Source organism: Lacerta agilis, chromosome 5 (assembly GCF_009819535.1).
Source record: "Lacerta agilis isolate rLacAgi1 chromosome 5, rLacAgi1.pri, whole genome shotgun sequence".
Lineage (NCBI taxonomy): Eukaryota > Metazoa > Chordata > Lepidosauria > Squamata > Lacertidae > Lacerta > Lacerta agilis.
In genome coordinates this window covers 1,394,034-1,411,794 of record NC_046316.1, presented here as the reverse complement: position 1 = coordinate 1,411,794, position 17,761 = coordinate 1,394,034, and the positions used below count along the sequence as shown (strand labels likewise).

The 17,761-nt window shown below is 40.1% G+C and overlaps 1 protein-coding gene across 3 annotated transcripts in view; it reads right to left on the bottom strand.

Moving 5' to 3' along the window:
- Positions 1-17,761, bottom strand: part of LRP6 (LDL receptor related protein 6) — a 98,641-nt gene that overhangs the window by 53,633 nt on the left and 27,247 nt on the right. For 2 of the 3 annotated variants that reach the window (XM_033148244.1, XM_033148243.1), the window contains exons 3-5: positions 14,582-14,779; positions 6,768-6,964; positions 3,274-3,405 (exon numbers count right to left, since the gene is read on the bottom strand). In XM_033148244.1, the coding sequence (XP_033004135.1) occupies positions 3,274-3,405; positions 6,768-6,964; positions 14,582-14,779 (527 nt within the window). The remainder of the gene's footprint in view (positions 1-3,273; positions 3,406-6,767; positions 6,965-14,581; positions 14,780-17,761) is intronic. The other variant, XM_033148245.1, reaches the window with a different exon arrangement.

The following is a 17,761-nucleotide window of genomic DNA, read 5'->3' as shown; positions in this document are numbered from 1 at the left end:
AACAAATTGTAAAGCAATAACGTAAGTTTAATTGACTTCACTGACATGATTAAATAGCACATGGGAAGCAGTCTGCCTATCTTATAAAGAACTACAGTTTTGTAACTCAAAACTATGTTAGGTGTGCAAAGGAGTGGCAGGTGAGAAGGATGGGAAGTAAATTCAAATTTGGCTACCCATTAGACATCTATGCTACTTAACAAAATAAGAATTTGTTGGAGTAACAGGTTAACACAGGGTTAAACCTGAAGAGGATGTGACGTCCCTACAGCTGGATGTTGACACTGTTGTATTGCTATTGCTTTTCTCTGTGTTGCGGTTGCTTTTGTGTGAGCTGAAGAACACAATGCAGGAAGAATGTGCTCCAGGCTAATCTGTATATAGTTTGCAATAAAAGTATTTTCTAGAAGAAAAGCTACTGACTCGGAAGCCTTATTAAGCCAAACAATCCAGGGACAAAGCTGTGTTGCTCTGCTGAGACTGCTATTTAAAGTGCCTAATGGGGAAGCACACGGACCCAAGATGTGAGTACACGATGGCCTGTTGGCTCGGTAACCCCCCATTATTCCTATAGAATTCCCTTTCAAGTTTGCCTATTCCAGCAGCCTCTTTCCATCTGTGGCTAGTGAGATGGTCCCAGGAATTCCACAAGCAGGATATGAAGGCAATGAGCCCTCTGTATGTGTTTGTCCCACACACATCTGCTATAGAGATGAAAACTTCCTCTGCACATTGGAGCTTCCATCTTGCTATGTTGGCTTACCACCACTTATGGAACTGCAGTTGCCTAATCCCCTCAAAAAGCCATCTAAGCCAGTGACCACCAGAGTTTGTTACAGCAATTCCTAAGTTTATGGAAGTATTTGATAAAGAAGTACCTCCTTTTCTCTATCCTAAATCTGGCATTCATCAAGCTCTGGTACTGTTGCTGGCATAGCAAGCCTTATCTGTCGCAGAAGAAGACCAGGCCTTCCCTCCATTTTCCACTCTTGCGACAAACCTATGATCTACAGCATCTGTAGAGCAGTTGTAAATTTTCTGCAGGATTATTACTTAGCATATTCTCACTGTTAATATTTTATATTGATTGCTTTATGCAATTTTGACTACCAAGGAAAGAGTCTTGGGACATAATATAAGCCTAACTGAAAGTGTTGTGCTGATATATTTCCATAGCCAAATATGGAATTTATTAAAATAAAAAAGTGATAAATTGATTTCATAAATAACAGGGATGAACAACAGAGAAAGAATATAAAAGTTATGTCATGTGGTCCAGAAGCACTAATCTGGTCTGTAATAGGTAGGGTTGCCATTGTACCAATACAGGATTGTCCCGTATTTCCATGTAAAATGCTACATCCTCTATTGATACAGTTCTGTCCTGTATTTCAGGCCCCAGGATCACACAGTAAGGTTCATGACAGAGACAGGATTTGGACAATAGTCTCTTCAATTTAAGTCTGTTCATTATACCACACTGGCTCTTGGCAGATAAATTTACTGAAAGAACAGCATAGATTGTTCTGTAACAAAAAAGAAAACAATGTTTGCATTTATATCTCCTGAAAACACGGATTTGCTTTTTCCATTAGATTGTGACAACTGAGAACAGATGAAAGAATACTGTACTAACAAATCTAGGCCTCTAATGCTATCAATTGTCATTAAATAAATGACTGGAATATTTGAGTAAATATTTTAATATTTGAAAAAGAAGCTGAAACAAATTTTGCAGAACTGTATCCTTCCTCCCTTGTCTGAAAGAATATTTAGATGGACAACATAAAGACAATTAGTTTATGTATTATGCAGTTATGAGTCGCAGTAATGAAATTGTTTTTTTAATGGGTTGGTAATGTATAGGGACAAATTCTGCAAGTTTACTTTAGCCTTTCGGTTTCTTTACGCTATCTATCTATCTATCTATCTGAAGGCACAAATTATTTTAAGCAAGTTTTTTGTGGATTCACATAACCATGATTAAATAAAAAAGGGGGGGAGCAAGGAGAAGCAGCTGCTGCAACCTATAAAATGCTCCAAGATTTTTTAAAAAAGCTATCTGCATTTCTAAGTAAAATCTTGACATTCGTTGAAAAAGTAATTTGGTGTTTTATATTTTTATAATTTCTAACACTTGATAACTTACAGACAGAATATGTGAACAGATCATTTTAAAAGCATTGTGTTTGATGTGATCAGATGTAACATCAGAATTCCAACCACACATACATCTTCACCGCTTGATGATGATCATCATTGTGAATCAGCCCTGAAAGCCTTGTGGTTAATGCCACCCCCTTTCACCTGCACTTGTTATTGAACAATAAACAAATATACTAAGAGAGGCATATAAGAAAGAGTGTGCTTTTCCTGATATTTGGGCCAAGTCATTTATGGCTTTGCATGTCAATATAAGCACTTTAAATTGGGCTCAGAAGGACAAAGACAACCAGTGCAGGTCTTTCAAGAACTGGTGTAATATGTACCCAGCCAGCAGTGCTCATAAACAGCATGGCTGGATACTCTATTCTGTCCTAGATGTAGTTTCTGAATCTTCAACACATTACAACAGTCCAGTTTTGAGGTCTGTGAGATGATCCATGGTTCTTTGAACAAAACATGGTTTAAACAATAACATTATTATCGCAGCCCACTGTGAAAAGTGTGTGTGTTCATAACATATTAATTCAGCTTTAGGATAAATACTTCATGCAGGTTATCAATTAATTCCAGAAAAAGCATTTTGTTCCTTAGCAGTAAGTTAAAGATTAGAGGTGACAGCCATCTGGGTGTCATAGTCAGGGTGTGTTTATAACATGCCCAGAATGGCCAGTGAGTCTGGCAATGGCATCAAATCAGGCCTGTCTGCCTTTCCCGCACAGCACTGCTGCCAGTCTTGCAGCCCATCAAATTAAAGGAGAAATTACCCCCTTTTAAGCTTGTTCTCCTTTTCAAGTCCCCAACGCACTGCCAACCGGTTCTTTGGCATGTGAGCACACAATATCCCCCCACAAAGCTCTATGTATGAAGTCTAATGTGGTACTAACTCTTCCTCCCTAGAACTTTCCACACACATTCCTCCAGATATCTTGCACCCTCCCCACAATTTGAGAAACCACTGTTGTAACGTACACTGAAGTGGCAGTGTACATTTTGTACTTGACTTGTAGCATCCTTGCCAAAAAGTACACTATTCAATTATGCTAGCAGATCAAATTCTTTGCCAGTTTAAACTCTATTATCTGAATAACTTTTAAAATTATAACATACCATCTTTGCAGGTTTTTTCATTTTCAAGGAGTTTCACGCCTGTGGGACATGCACACTGATAAGAGGGCTTGACGGGAGACATCAAACACAAATGGGAGCAACCACCGTTATTGGTTCCACATGGGTTTGTAGCTGTCAAGTACAGAGACCATGCAGATCAGTGTGTAATAATACTAAAAACATTACATTGCACATCAAAAATAACATGTGTTTAAGGGAAGAGAAACAAGGACAGCAGAAACAAGCAAAATAAGTAAGGAAGTGCACATACACAGGATATATGTGACGTGAATATGTGTATATTTATGTGATGGGGAACTATGTGTGCACAGGAGGGGGGGGAATACAAAGAAGGCGTTGCACACCAACCCTAGCCTCCCTCTCCACATCTGCAAAATAATGTGAGCCTCCAAAGCTGCATTTCATCCTTCTGAAGAAAAGCTGTTTTGAGAATTTCATTTTCACAACCTTCAGTTTTGTTTGTGATATACAGTTGTGATTTTATTTTTTCAAGTTTTGGGGGTAATTTTATTGTATGCTATTTGCATTTTATTGTTGTTATTGTATTTCTGTTGTAAACTGCTCTGAAATTTTATTACCCGTATTTCTGGACCATAAGACGCACCTATTTTCTAAAGGTGGGAGGGGGGGATATTCCGATTCAAACCTGGCGGCGGTGGGTGCGGAGGAGAAAGCAGCTTTTGGGCTGCACGTTCCTCCTCTGCAGCTGCCGCCGCCAGCAGCAAGGGGACAGGGGAAGTTCCTCCTTCCTCCCCCACCCCTTTGCTGCTGGCTTTAAAGCAAGCATCAGGGCGGCTCTCCCGTTCCGGGCTGCTAGGTCCCACCCCCCCTCCCCACCTCTTGCCACGTTCAGAAGCAGGCTTTTGCAAGAGGCGGGGAGGAACGAGCAGCATCTCCTCCACTGCCGCCCGCAAAAGCCTGCTTCTGCAGGGGGCGGGCTTTTGCAAGAGGTGGCGGAGAGGAACGAGCAGCATCTTCTCTGCTGCCCGTCGCTGCCCCTGCATCTCGCGGCTTGCCTGACAGGGAGCCTTCGCTCCATAAGACGCACAGACATTTCCCCTTACTTTTTAGGAGGGAAAAAATATGTCTTATGGAGCGAAAAATATGGTATATTAAGGGGCATAGTATTTTATAAATAAAATAAATATAAAACCCAATTTTGACTTTATTATTGTAATGACTGGTCTGCCTTCAGACAGACAGATGATATGAGATATGCAAAGCAAAGGCAGCTGCACAGAAAACTATGGTACAGCAGAAGCCTCCTTGCTGTTAACAGTAACTATTTCCATTTTCTCTTCACCATATTTCATCCTCTGACCTGCCTTGTCAGGAACGTAAAGCAATAGCCTAAATAGCAATCCCTCCTAGAGGTTGATCCGAGGGAGCCATCTGACCATGGGAAAACCCACTTTCATAGGCTCAAAATAATTAGAAGCATAAACGCCACCCCTGTCTCTCTGAGGAGTTAAATTGACAAGCTGTTTGTCCCTCAGTCTCCTTTTCCCTACGACAGTGTTTCTCAACTTTTTTTCTGACGGCAGCCCCCTTCCAATTTTGTTTCCTTCCTGTGCCCCCCCCCCCCGGTAGAAAGATAGCTATTTAAGTATTCTGTTTGTAAACAGAACATGTTTTAGTTATAAAAACACGTTCATATTCCCCCACAATGGAATGTGTGTACAACATCTGTGCCAAAAGAACATGGGTTCAAATTATCTAATGGGGGGATTATTTTACTGTCCTGTTAGCTAAATCATAAGTTGAATCTAAAACAGCATTAAAGGTGAAACATGACTTCTATAAAATGATAGGAACATAATGAAATATTGTTGAAGCAGAAAACCATCGAATCATAAAAGTTGAAAGGGACCCCAAGGGTCATCTTTCTAGTCCAACTTGGGAAACTCTGCTAAAGCATCCATGACAGATGGCCATCCAACCTCTGCTTAGAAATCTCCAAGGAAGGAGAGTTCACAACCTCCCTAGATTCCATGTATTATAAAAAGTAAACAATACTGATTTGACCCCAGTTAACTGACACAGAAGGGGAAACCTACAGATACAGTCCTAATGGCACACAGCTCTGTATTTATCAGATAATTTTAAAAAGCAAGTGGTCCTCACTCACCTGATGCAAAAAGGTCTGGAGGAGGAGCCCTGGCTGCCTAGATGCAAATCAGCAGCACCAGAGGGCCCTGGTCCGCTAGGTGCTGGGATGGATTTCACCCCACACCTTTAGGAGCTGGGCGAACTCTGCCTAGCAGTTCCTCGCCATACTGGGAAAAATGACAAGTGGGATGTCACAGGGTTCTGTCCTGGGCCCATTGTTGTTCAACATCTATATAAATGACTTGGATGAAGGAATTGAGGAGATGCTCCTCCAATCTGCAGATGACACCAAACTGGGAAAGAGGAGACGGAGAACTGATATGATAGCCACCTACGATATCTCAAGGGCCGTCATATGAAAGAGGAAGGGGTGCTTTTTTTGGCTGCTCTGATGGGTAGGATTCAACCAGTGTATTCAAGTTGCAACAAAGGAGATTTTAACTCAACATGAGGAAGAATTTAGGAGTCCTTCAGAAGGTGGCTATCGGTCATGGATACTTTAATTGAGATTCCTGCAATGCAGGGGGTTGGAGTAGATGAACTTTGTGTTCTCTTCCAATTCTGCAATTCTGCGTTGAATTGTAAAAGAAAAAGCAACCTGGCTACTTTCCACAAACCAAAAACTTTCCACAAACTAAAAACAAAAACACAGGGAGAGTAAAATAATACGATTTTATTACTCAGATCAAAAACATTGTAAGAGTTGGTGATTCACTCACCAGTTCATGTCAATCATCATTTAAGTCAGCAGCTTTACTTTGGGAGTGTAAATATTAGCTAGCAAAAGCCAAATTTTGGGCAAAAGCTAAGCTCACCAATAGCTTCTCAGTTAGAAATTTGTTAGTACATTGGCTCAGCCAGAGAAGCAACAGCACAAGTTTTGTAAAGTAAAATACAAACCCTAGAATACAAAATGTTTCTGTTCAATATCGGGCTAAGCCATACCGCTGCACTATCCATAGTTCTGAATTTGGAATATACAAGCAATCAATGATTTAGAGTTGATCATCTGCTTCTGTTTTATATCTACTTAGCAATTCAATCTCCAGGGTCTATTAGGTCTCCAGAGGTAAAACAATTCAAAGAACAGTTAGCATAACCTATGACTTGGAAACTATTCTTGTTCTTTGGCCAATAGCAAGGTATCATGCAGACATTAATCATAGTTAAGGTTATTTAACCATGCCTTGGGGTGTTGTATGAACTGGTTCCAGTGTTTCTTGGGATAGATTTTTAATTCATTGCCTTATAAATTGTACCAAGGAAAGCATCTATAATGATCTCTTCCACTCTAAGGCAAATTGGGACTTCTACAAATCTGTTCAAAGTTGTAGTTAGCAATGGTGGGGGAACAGAGAACTCACCAATGGGCTGTCGATGTTGGTTGAACACATGAATATCCATGGGAGAAAATATGTTGGAATGTATTTCACGCAGGTTTTCCCCAGTGTATTTGTTGCAAGCCAGGACAGAACGTGTGGTCCAGTCAGTCCAATACAGTGTATCCTCAAATAATGTCAGAGCAAAAGGATGTGGAAGGGACCCTTTAATGACAGCTTGCCTGGTGGAAAACAAATTGAAAACGTATGTTTAATCTACAAGCAAAGTCCTTAGATCTAGGAAAGAACCTCTAACTGGACTCTTATCAACCATCTTTGTTCTTAGGTCTGAATTGCTAAATTGCCTAAATTTATTTTAAAACTTAGGACAACCTTATCTTTCCTTAATTGGCTAAGAGAACCTGAATAGATTTATTTTAAATCTTAACTGAGGATTTTATAGTTTTAGGGTTGCACACTGCTTGAAGTAACTCATAGAGGCAAACTCATGATTTGCTAAGAACATCATGAAACATGTCAATATTTCAGCATTAAAAATCAGTTTGTAACCAAAATATCCTGGGAAGATAATACAGTACACTTTCAATGTTTTACATATTTACAGAATATATGCAGTAAAATTTCCTTACAGAAATCATCCAGGATTAGTATTCCCCCACCCAGTACTGCACCTCTTCTCAAATACACTTTCTCTTTCTGTCAACTTCAACAATGCAGACCCCAACCATTGCTGTCCCTCTCTCTAATACTACTTTCGCTTACTACCCACACCCCAGAAAAATTATATATGCCACAGGGTTACATATATTCTTACACTTGCAATTCAGTGCACATAGGATTGCAGTCTTGACATTTGAATTAATATTTTATACATCAGTATACAAAATGCACTGAAAGAAAAAAGAGGTCACACTAACTATGGACTGCAAATAGGTGAATTTCAAAAGAGAAAACGGTGATAAAACATTCAGAACATGAGAATTTTAGGAGATGCATTTTGATAGTTAATATTCTAACAGAGATTCCAGCCAGAGAGAATAATATTTAATCCAGTTAAATCTCACCATCACCACTAGAATAGGGTCAATGATGAGCTCTATCCTGTGCATAGGCATGCACAGCACATTTCAACTGCGGGAATTTTCCATTTATTTCTTTCAGGAAGGAAGGAAGAAAGGAAGGAAGGAAGGAAGGAAGGAAGGAAGGAAGGAAGGAAGGAAGGCGGGGGAAATGACAAGGCAAATGAGGACAATGAAGAGGTAAAGAGTAAAAAAAGCTAGCAAAACAACCACAACAAGAGTGGTCAAGAAGACAAAATAATATATTTTTCATGCACAGGAAAAGACCCATGGGCCAAGCTGACCAGAGAGAGGGCAGATCTGGAGGGCAAATGGCTCCTCCTCCTCCTCCTTGCTTGTGCACCACAAAAGCAGCCCCTCACTCCCACTGAGCTCTCTCCACAAATGATGGTGAGTTGCTTGGGCAGCTGAGGGAGCCAGGTTGCTGTGTGCTCTCTCCCTCCTTGCCATGATTCCTGGTTGTTGTTGTTTTTTTAAACATTAGGCTGTGCCCAGGCACACCCTGTGCACATGACCATGCTCCTGTGTTTGGTCAGATACAACATGAGGCATGAGTCTTCCTCTACTTGTGCTCTAGCCACTTCCCGTCTTATTTCATTGCCCCCAGCACAGATGTATAACAATGAGTCATAGAAATTCTGTTCAGAAGGAGAGGGCATTTGGATAAAAGTCATCTACCAAATAAACAAAAGCAACAACAACAATTTCATTGGGTGCCACTACTGAGAAGGCCCTCTACCTGGTTCCCTGTAACTTCACTTCTTGCAGTGAGGGAACCGCCAGAAGGCCCTTGGACCAGAACGATGGGGGTGGAGACGCTCCTTCAGGTATACTGGGCTGAGGCAGTTTAGGGCTTAAAAGGTAAGCCCCAACACTTTGAATTGTGCTCAGAAACATACTGGGAGCCAATGTAGGTCTTTCAGGACCAGTGTTAAATGGTACCAGTGGCTGCTCCCAGTCACCAGTCTAGCTACTGCATTCTGGATTAGTTGTAGTTTCTGGGTCACCTTCAAAGGCAGCCCCACGTAGAGCTCCATTGCAGAAGTCCAAGTGGGAGATAAGCAGGGCATGTACCACTCTGACGAGACAGTACACAAGCAGGAAGGGCCTTAGCTGGCGTATCAGATGGAGCTGGTAAACCTGAGCTTCCATGGATAGCTGTGATTCCAAAATAACTCCTAGGCTATGCACCTCATCCTTTAGTAGCACAAGTACCCCATTCAGGACCAGTGAGTCCCCCAGACCTGCCCACCCCCTGTCCCCCAGAAACAGTACTTCTGTCTTGTCAGGATTCAACCTCAATCTATTAGCTGCCATCCATCCACATAGGGAGGAAAACAATAATTAAAAAACAATTTAACATTGATAGAATAAAACTACCTACCTACCTACCTACCTACCTATCATGTATCAACATTCAGCACACCAACCCTTTCATTCAAAGCAATCAGTTCCCAAAAGCCTGCTGGAACAAGAAAGTCTTCACTTGACGGCAGATGACAGCAAGGAGGGAACCAATCTATCTTCTCCAGGGAGGGAGTTCCAAAGTCTGGGAGCAACCCCTGAGAAAGCCCTCAGGTGATCAGCCCAAGAATTCACTGGCTTCCTTTGGCAGGGTCCAAATTAATGAAATATATAATTGTATTTGGCAGGCTTCATTCACTTAAGAAGGGCTACTATGTCTGCAAATGTCAACCAATTCTATCAAGAGTAAAAACACATTATAACCTTTTTTTAAAAAAGTTCCCCATAATAATAAATGGGTTAGTCACAATTCTGTCTTTTGGGGGGTTGGGATTTAGACCTGATCTGAACTAGACTGCCCTTACAATACCTTGGATTAAATTGGGCAATTTTCAACATGCTGAACCGGGATCCAAACTGACTTTTGTGTGTGTGCACGTGCTAGCTCTATTTAAGAAGTAGTAATAAGATTAGCATCAACTCCTGTGGTTCCTCAATATCTTTTCTAAATCTCAATAATACAAGGAGGGCTTTCAACAGCACTCTATACAGTCATACCTCGGGTTGCACTCACTGCGGGATACGAACGCGCTGAACCCAGAAGTACCGGAACGGGTTACTTCTGGGTTTCAGCGCTTTACGCATAAGCGCTGAATTGCGTCACACACGTGCACAGATGCAGCGGTGCGGGTTGTGAACGCTGTGGGTTGCGTACGCGCCTCCCACACGGATCGCGTTCGCAACCTGAGTGTCCACTGTACTTACTTATACCACCCAATGGCATGCTTTCATATTTTATAACCTGATGTTCCCACCACATATGCAAATCACTAGTATTATCAACACTGCATTCTTCAACAGGGCAGCCTTTAATCTGAAAACTTCAAATTCACAATAACTATCATGCTATAAAAGCAAACAGGTTTGTTCCTAAACACTAATCACAATTGCTTGAGTACAACTATGTGGAAAAACAGGGAAGAGCTTGCAAGGCACCCAAATGGACTTCAGCTGTGCTTTTTATGATTTAAGGAAGAGATGTTGATTTCTGAACAAACATGATAGCATCCCTTCATGAGAAACCATGTACAGCACACTCAGCTCCTGGAAGGAAGCTTGAATTAGAGCTCTTTGCAAACCCAGTTTTGTTTTTACCACCCTGAATAATTTTGTGTCATCCATACCCACTTAGCTCTAACTCTAGGTCATTGATGAACAAGTTTAAAACCACTGGCCCAAAGTAGAATGTGGTTGATCCTCCTTTTCACATCCCTCCATTGTGAGGAACTGTTAATTTATTCCTACTCTTCAGTTGTTTTTTAAAGTTATTAGCGATCCATAACATGACTCATTCTCTTATGCCATGGCTGCTCACATTACTCAGCAGCATTTATTGAATGACCTTTTCAAAAGTTTTTGATAGTCCAGTCTACTGAATCATCCTTATATATGTACTTGCTGACACTCACAGAGAGGTTTTTGCAGAAGACATGCTGATTCTTCTTTAGCAACACTTGCTCTCCTATGTACCTGATTATATATGATAGTGATTTCCACTGATTTACCCAGAACAGACATTAAGCAAGCAGGACTAAAATTTCCTGAATTCACTACAGAGCCCTTTCAAAAATAATATTGGACTGGCTACTATAGCCAATTTCAGCAACAAAGTTACATGCTCTTGTTAGAAGATCAGCAATTTCACATTTGAGTTCTTAAGAACTTTTGGCTGGGTAACATCCAGAGCTAGCAAATTGTTCATTTTTTTAGTTGCCCATAAGGCCACCTTATGGCGTCACCACTATATTTGTGTTCAAAAAACAGATTTCAGGGCAACATGCAAAGAAATTTAAAAATTTAAAATTTATGAAGCTACAATGCAATAAAACTAAGAGGAATAAAACACTATATTCCTCAGCTTTTCAGACTCCCTTCCTGAAAAACTTAGTTCAGGCACAGGTATATGCCCTACATCTTCCACAAACAGGACATAAACAAACAAATAATTCAGCTTTTCCTTATAATGCTTCAGCATTCCTTTGACTCCCTTGTCTCCTGTCCAGCTGCTTCCCTAGCTAATTTCCTGCTTCTGGTATAAATAAATTTTTATTCCCAATTATACATTCATCAAATGTATAATTCTACCTTTTTTAATTTCATTTTGCCTGCAAAATTCTTTTGCTAAACATTGTGGTTCTTTTTGTTCTCCTTATTTGAGCAAGAGTTCTTGTTTCTGAAGGAACTTTTTTGCCCTCAATAGTTTCCTCTGCTCAGTTCTCTTGGAAACCTCAGAAGTAAGGGGTACCCAGAGAAGGGCCTCTAATAACTATCAGCTGCTGGACGGGTTTGTGGGAAAGGTGAAACTTCAGGTAGCTACGTCACAGCCCAGCCCAGAGAGAGGCTTGGTGGAATTTAATAAAAGAAGCAAAGGGCAAAGAAATGGATACTTTTTGGAAGCTGGTTGCCAAAGGCTGGCCCAACCTTACAACCAGAGTGTAGTATCATATCCCTGCAAGGACTTGGGAATCCCATTTTAGTAGTACTGTATATATGCTACTGGGCAAACAGGGCAAGAGGTAGCGCAGAATAAAAGGGTAAATACATGTAACCTTCCAAATTGGCCCCCAATAACCATCTTGGAAATTAAGAGTATTATCTCTAAGCTCAAAAGAGGCAAGGCCCCAAGAAATGATGGTATTCTACCTGAAGTATTTAAATCCAACTTCAACTGGTGGACGCCCGTGTTGGTAACTTTATTCACAAGCACTGATCTTTCAGCATGTATCCCTGAGAACTGGGGTCTAGTGTTAATCTTTCCAATATTTAAAAAGGGAAAAGGACAGAACCAGCAAACTACAGACCCATTAGTCTACCCAACATTATTAGGAAACTGTACGTCAGCCATCTACTGGAAAAACTAAATTTCACTAGTATATTGATTGTTAAATTGCACTCTGATTGTTTTTATTGTTTTTGTAAAGAACCATGCAGAAATTCTGGTTTTAGTATGGCCGTAATAATAAACATTCATGTCACAGCCCTGGGTCTTATGTCATGGTTTAAACAGGAACTGCTTCTCCCTACCACACAGATCCGTAGCATTTGGTTTTAATTTTAAAATGAATACCTGGGACAAAGTGGACCATTTTCCTTTGCACCCCCAATTTGAGCTCTGAATTCAAATTCAAAGATTCTTATTGCTAACACCCCCCCCCCCACAAAACAGAAAAACAAAATTCAATCTTTTTCCTTTGCAGCTGTAACTTAAATGTGGTACTTTCTGAATTAGACACCTTTTTCTGTCTTCATGCAGGGTTTTCTGTCTTCATGCAGGGTTACATAAAAAGTAGTCAATTTTTAAAAGCATCAAATTTTGGCAGTAAAGGAAGAACTGGGAGCACCCTTAGGTGTGAGTGTTACCAGTTTTCGCTTTTTGACCATGACTCAGATTTTCCTGTAACTGAACTCATATGATGTTAGAAGAAGTGGCCATGGTTTGCCCAAAATGGTCTGGTGGGTCAACTTCCAAGGTCTGGTGGGCCTAATTAGGCTCCTGTACTAGAGAGTCCCCTTCACCACCATATATAGCAAAACAGCACTTATCTTTAAAGGCTGGCAGTGAATTTTGAGTACTAAGTCAGTATTATACTATTAAAAGTTCTCAAAAACCTCAATCTTAAGCACACTAAGCTGATTCACACATTCCCAGCCTTAAGCTACTGCCTGGAGAGGTCCCTAAGAACACCATCTTTTGATAGATGTGATGGACAGCACCATTCATTTACAAACCTACCATACCAGTCTTTCAAACATTTTTTTCAACACAGGCTCAGTTCACGCAAAAGCAAACTACAGCATTGCAAGAACAAGCAAGCATGTGGGACACTATGCTCCTGCCCAGTTGTACCTGCAACACTACCCACAGCTAAGATATGGTTTAGTTTAGCATGACATGCAAACCTAGGTTCATGGTTTGTATTGTTTCCAACATACAAAGGTGTGCCCTTGGTTTACCGCTGATGGTTTACTGGGAGCAAGATAAACCATGACTCCAAGTTTGCACATAAAGCTAAGCCAAGTCATAGCTTAGCTCTGCATTGTGTGGTAGCAGCAAGACTGGGGAAATAAAGTGGAACTATAGCTGCATGTTTGCCATGTTCATCTTAGTGTTATGTGCAAATGAGGCCACACTAATCTTCCAGAGCTCAAATATCTGGGTTGCAAAATAACTTACAATTCAAAAAGGAAAATCAGCTGTCAAGAACAAACTGAACATTGCCACAGTTATGCAAACTATTATTATTTCATAACTCCAAGAAAAACCACCCTTCGTTTGCAATTTGTAATGCAGAAGGCTATCATTTTATATTCTGACAGTCTCAGCTCAGATGAGTCTTTAAAGGGCACAACCAATGTAGTAGATTTCAGAACTCTGCTATGGATAAATTTACAGATACTTGCCAGTTGCCAGCACATATTTTAATCTAATGAGGAAAGTGGAGCTGCTTCTTTCATTCACACTGGAAGCATTGGTTGGGGGGGGGGGGAGAACAGTATTAAGTTCTTAATATTTTACAAGTAGCTCCAAAGTGCAGTGTAATGTTAGAGATCAGATTTTGGTTTCGGCTGGCTACCTAGGCAGGCCAAAATGTGTGGGCCTGTGCCTTGTGTTTCCTGAACAAAAAAATTATCTCTTGCCTCCAGTAATACATGGCAATCATCTTTTGAAACCGAAGAATTTTCAAAGGCTGGTTGTGGTATGGGATAGAGATATGTCAATTCAAAAGGAAAACATCAAAAGTTCCACTGAGCATGCCCAAGCTATTGGACCCCATCTAAAGTATACTTTGGGCACCCCAGGAAACCAATTTAGTCAGAGCACTGCCTACACTATTTTTTCTGTGCATTTGATCAACGTGTGTGCATTTGATCAACATGCACATATTTTCCAAGCAGGGGATTAAAATACTTTTAAAAGGCATCATTGCTGTAGCACCGTAGGGGAGACTCTGAAGAACTACATTTTATGAAGATTAATGCAGGCTCATTTTTGAATAAAGCAAGTTAAGAAGTTTCCCTTTGGGATTCTCAGCAAATTGCAGTCTGATCTCTCTCTGCATTATGACCTCTCTCTACATTATGCTTCTAAACTAAAACATCTAAAATTTAACAAACTATAAACATGGTATTCAAGGGCTTCAATTGGTTCATATACTTGTACCACTGTTGTATTTATTTAGAATATAATCTCACAAAGTGTTTTTCTTTTTTTTTTAAGCAAAACACAACTCTTACCTATTTGTTCCATCCAGATTTGATTTGTGAATGAAGTTCAGTTTAGCATCTGCCCAATAGAGCTTCTGTTCTTCATAATCCAAGGTCAATCCATTTGGCCAATAAATATCTGCGTTGATTATGACTGAGCGGCTTGAGCCATCCATCCCAGCACGTTCTATCTTTGGCACTTCTCCCCAGTCTGTCCAGTACATGAACCTATTGTTTTTTTTAAAGGGAAATCAGATATTATGCACATTTTCCCAACATCCTTCAAGACCTTCTTCCAATCAACAGGATGAACAAATAATAATTAATACTTGGATTATGTCAATTCTCTTTCACCCTGAGCTATAATATAGGCATTTTAATTAACCTTTTATACCATTTTTCTGCCAAACAGTAGTCAAACCAACTTTGCACAGTGGCAGATAATATATGGTCACATTAAAAAAAAACTGTGGAAAAATTAATAGGTAGTAAGTAGTAATAGACTAAAAATAATGGTAACATTAAAACATCAAAATCAACACATTTTCAGAACCACTGTCAAGTGAATGGGCCTTTCACGTGCAACTGGGATGGCAAGGTTATAACAACACTGCTGAAAGTCTCTATCATCTCTTCATCCACTAATACCACTGAACTTGGGTGGCCCTATGTAGCTCTGGCCCACCCATAAGCTGCCTCAAGCGACGGAACCACAAGTTGCAGCGCCCACCCCGCCGTTGCCAGCTTCCACTGAAATCTTGCGAGATCTTGTGCACTCCACAAGATTGTGTAGAATCTTGCCAGAACCCATCATCATGGTCTGCACTTCATGGGCACTCCCACACCATCCAGGGAGGCTTTGGCAGCAGGCAGCAGAATGGCAAGGAGGCAAAATAGGATGTGCCAAACATGGTCCTATGAATATGAAAGTAAGGTTGTGGTTGCTATGAGCTTAAAGCTGAAATAAACTGATTGATTAAGGTAGTGGTTTCTGCATACTCAAGTTACCTGCTAGTTATTCAGAAGTATACCGGTAGTTATAACTGTTAAGAAAGAAACAGGCAAACAGGCAACTACGCTCTTGGTCTTAGCAGCTGGAGTGCTGAGAGCAAACAAATATCTTAGCAACAACACTTTCCCGTATATTTCCATGACTAAAAAGGGCAAGATTCGGAGGCTTGCTTTTTTCTTTTTAAAATAAAAGCTGAAGGTTCCTGAAAAAGATTTTGCCACAGCCCCTCCCATGATTAGAATTAAGATTAGAAAATTGATTCTATGGTTTGTTAAAATTCACTATGTCTTCCAACATCAGGAACACTAAGAAAGTGCTTTTTCATATACCTCAGTGGGGACTTTTTCAAACTTCATATGCCAGACATAAATGGCACAAAGTGCTCTCCACACTTAGGCTATTAGAAACATGCACAGCATCACACAGTGCAAATCATTATGGCTTGAACAATATCCTAGACAGCAGTGCAAAACAACAAGTCATCACTGTATGTTCTACCTTCTATTTATTAATATTCCGCCTTTTCTTAATGAGAAAATGGCAGTCTCTTGGAAATACAGCTAATCTCTTCAGGCATTATATTCTATATATTTTAAAGATACTTCAAAATGCAATCAATGTGGGATACACACAGCAAATGAATTTGCATTTATTTGTATCATATATATACATTTGTCAAAGAGCAATGAGTTCCTTCCACTCCCCATTAAGTGGGAAGCTCTGGAAAGGTGCTGGAACAAGGAAGGAGTATAACAGGTAGCAAAATAAGAAGTGTATCTGAAGAAGTGTGCATGCACACGAAAGCCCATACCAAGAACCAACTTAGTTGGTCTCTAAGGTGCTACTGGAAGGATTTTTTTATATTTTATTTTGTTTTGACTATGGCAGACCAACACGGCTACCTACCCGTAACTGGAACTATGGAAGGCACCACATTGAGCCACATGAAATATAAGTCCATCAACCTCACCAAGAACCAACATCTTCTGTCTGACTAAATGCAAAACCTGGACATTATACCTAAGGGTCTTAGAATTAAGAACCCTCTACAATCCACTTATCCTACTGAATATGCAAGGAAACTATGCCACACTCTCTCCAAGGTATCTGAAGAAGTGTGCATGCACATGAAAGCTCATACCAAGAGCAAACTTGGTTGGTTTCTAAGGTGCTACTGGAAGGAATTTTTTTATTTTTTATTTTATTTTGTTTTGATCCCTGATGTAAGTCACTCACCAGCTTTCTCAGTAAGAACGAACACCACCTGCTTATGCATACAAAATAAGAGTTCAGAGATATGACAAATGGGAAATAAAAACCCACAGCTCCTATTGTTTATCACACAAGCGGTTTCATTTGCAAGACCCATTTGAACAAGGGAAATAAGGGAAATCTTAATCAAGCTAGGACTAGAGGAAAGGTAATAAAAAAGTGTTCCTTCAATCTTATAAAACAAACAGGCAGGTCAATACAAGTTTTGTGTTTTTTATTGAAAGAGGAAAGGGCATACAGATAAAATTCTATTGATATGCTATTTTAAAAAATAATTTTATGTTTTAAACATATCCAAAAATAAACCTTGAAAATTTTGTTCCCTGCTATTTTAAAGTTTACATCTAGTTTTTTTTAAAAAAGATGCACACGAACACTTGTCTGTAAATAATTCATTGCAAGATGTCAACACAACGAACTTGACTCAAAGAGTGGGGGGGGGGAGATGCAAATGACTTTCAGCAGTTAGCATGTAATGGAGACAAAATCATGTATTCAACTTATAAATGAGTTATAAGTAACATATATATGTTACACCAGTGTTGAAATATCTGCACTGGCTGTCTATTAGCTCCCAAGAGATGTTGAAGGTTTAAAGCCCTGCACAACTTGCAGACCGCTGCCCCAGGCACAGACAAAGTGAAGGAGACCTTGCTGCTCATTCTACAACATAGAATCATAGAATTGTAGAATTGCAAGAGAGCCTGAAGGTCATCAAGTCCAACCCCCTGTGATACAGGAATCTCAACTAAAGTATACAATAGAATAATAGAATTGTGAATTGTCACTTGGTAACAGCACAGGAATAAGCCCTTCTTGGCAGCAGTGCCTACCTTTTGGAATGCCCTCCCTCAGTTAATTCCTGCAGCTAGGACAGTAACGATAGCTGTTTAAAACTTAAGTGTTTACCCAAGCTTTAATGGAAT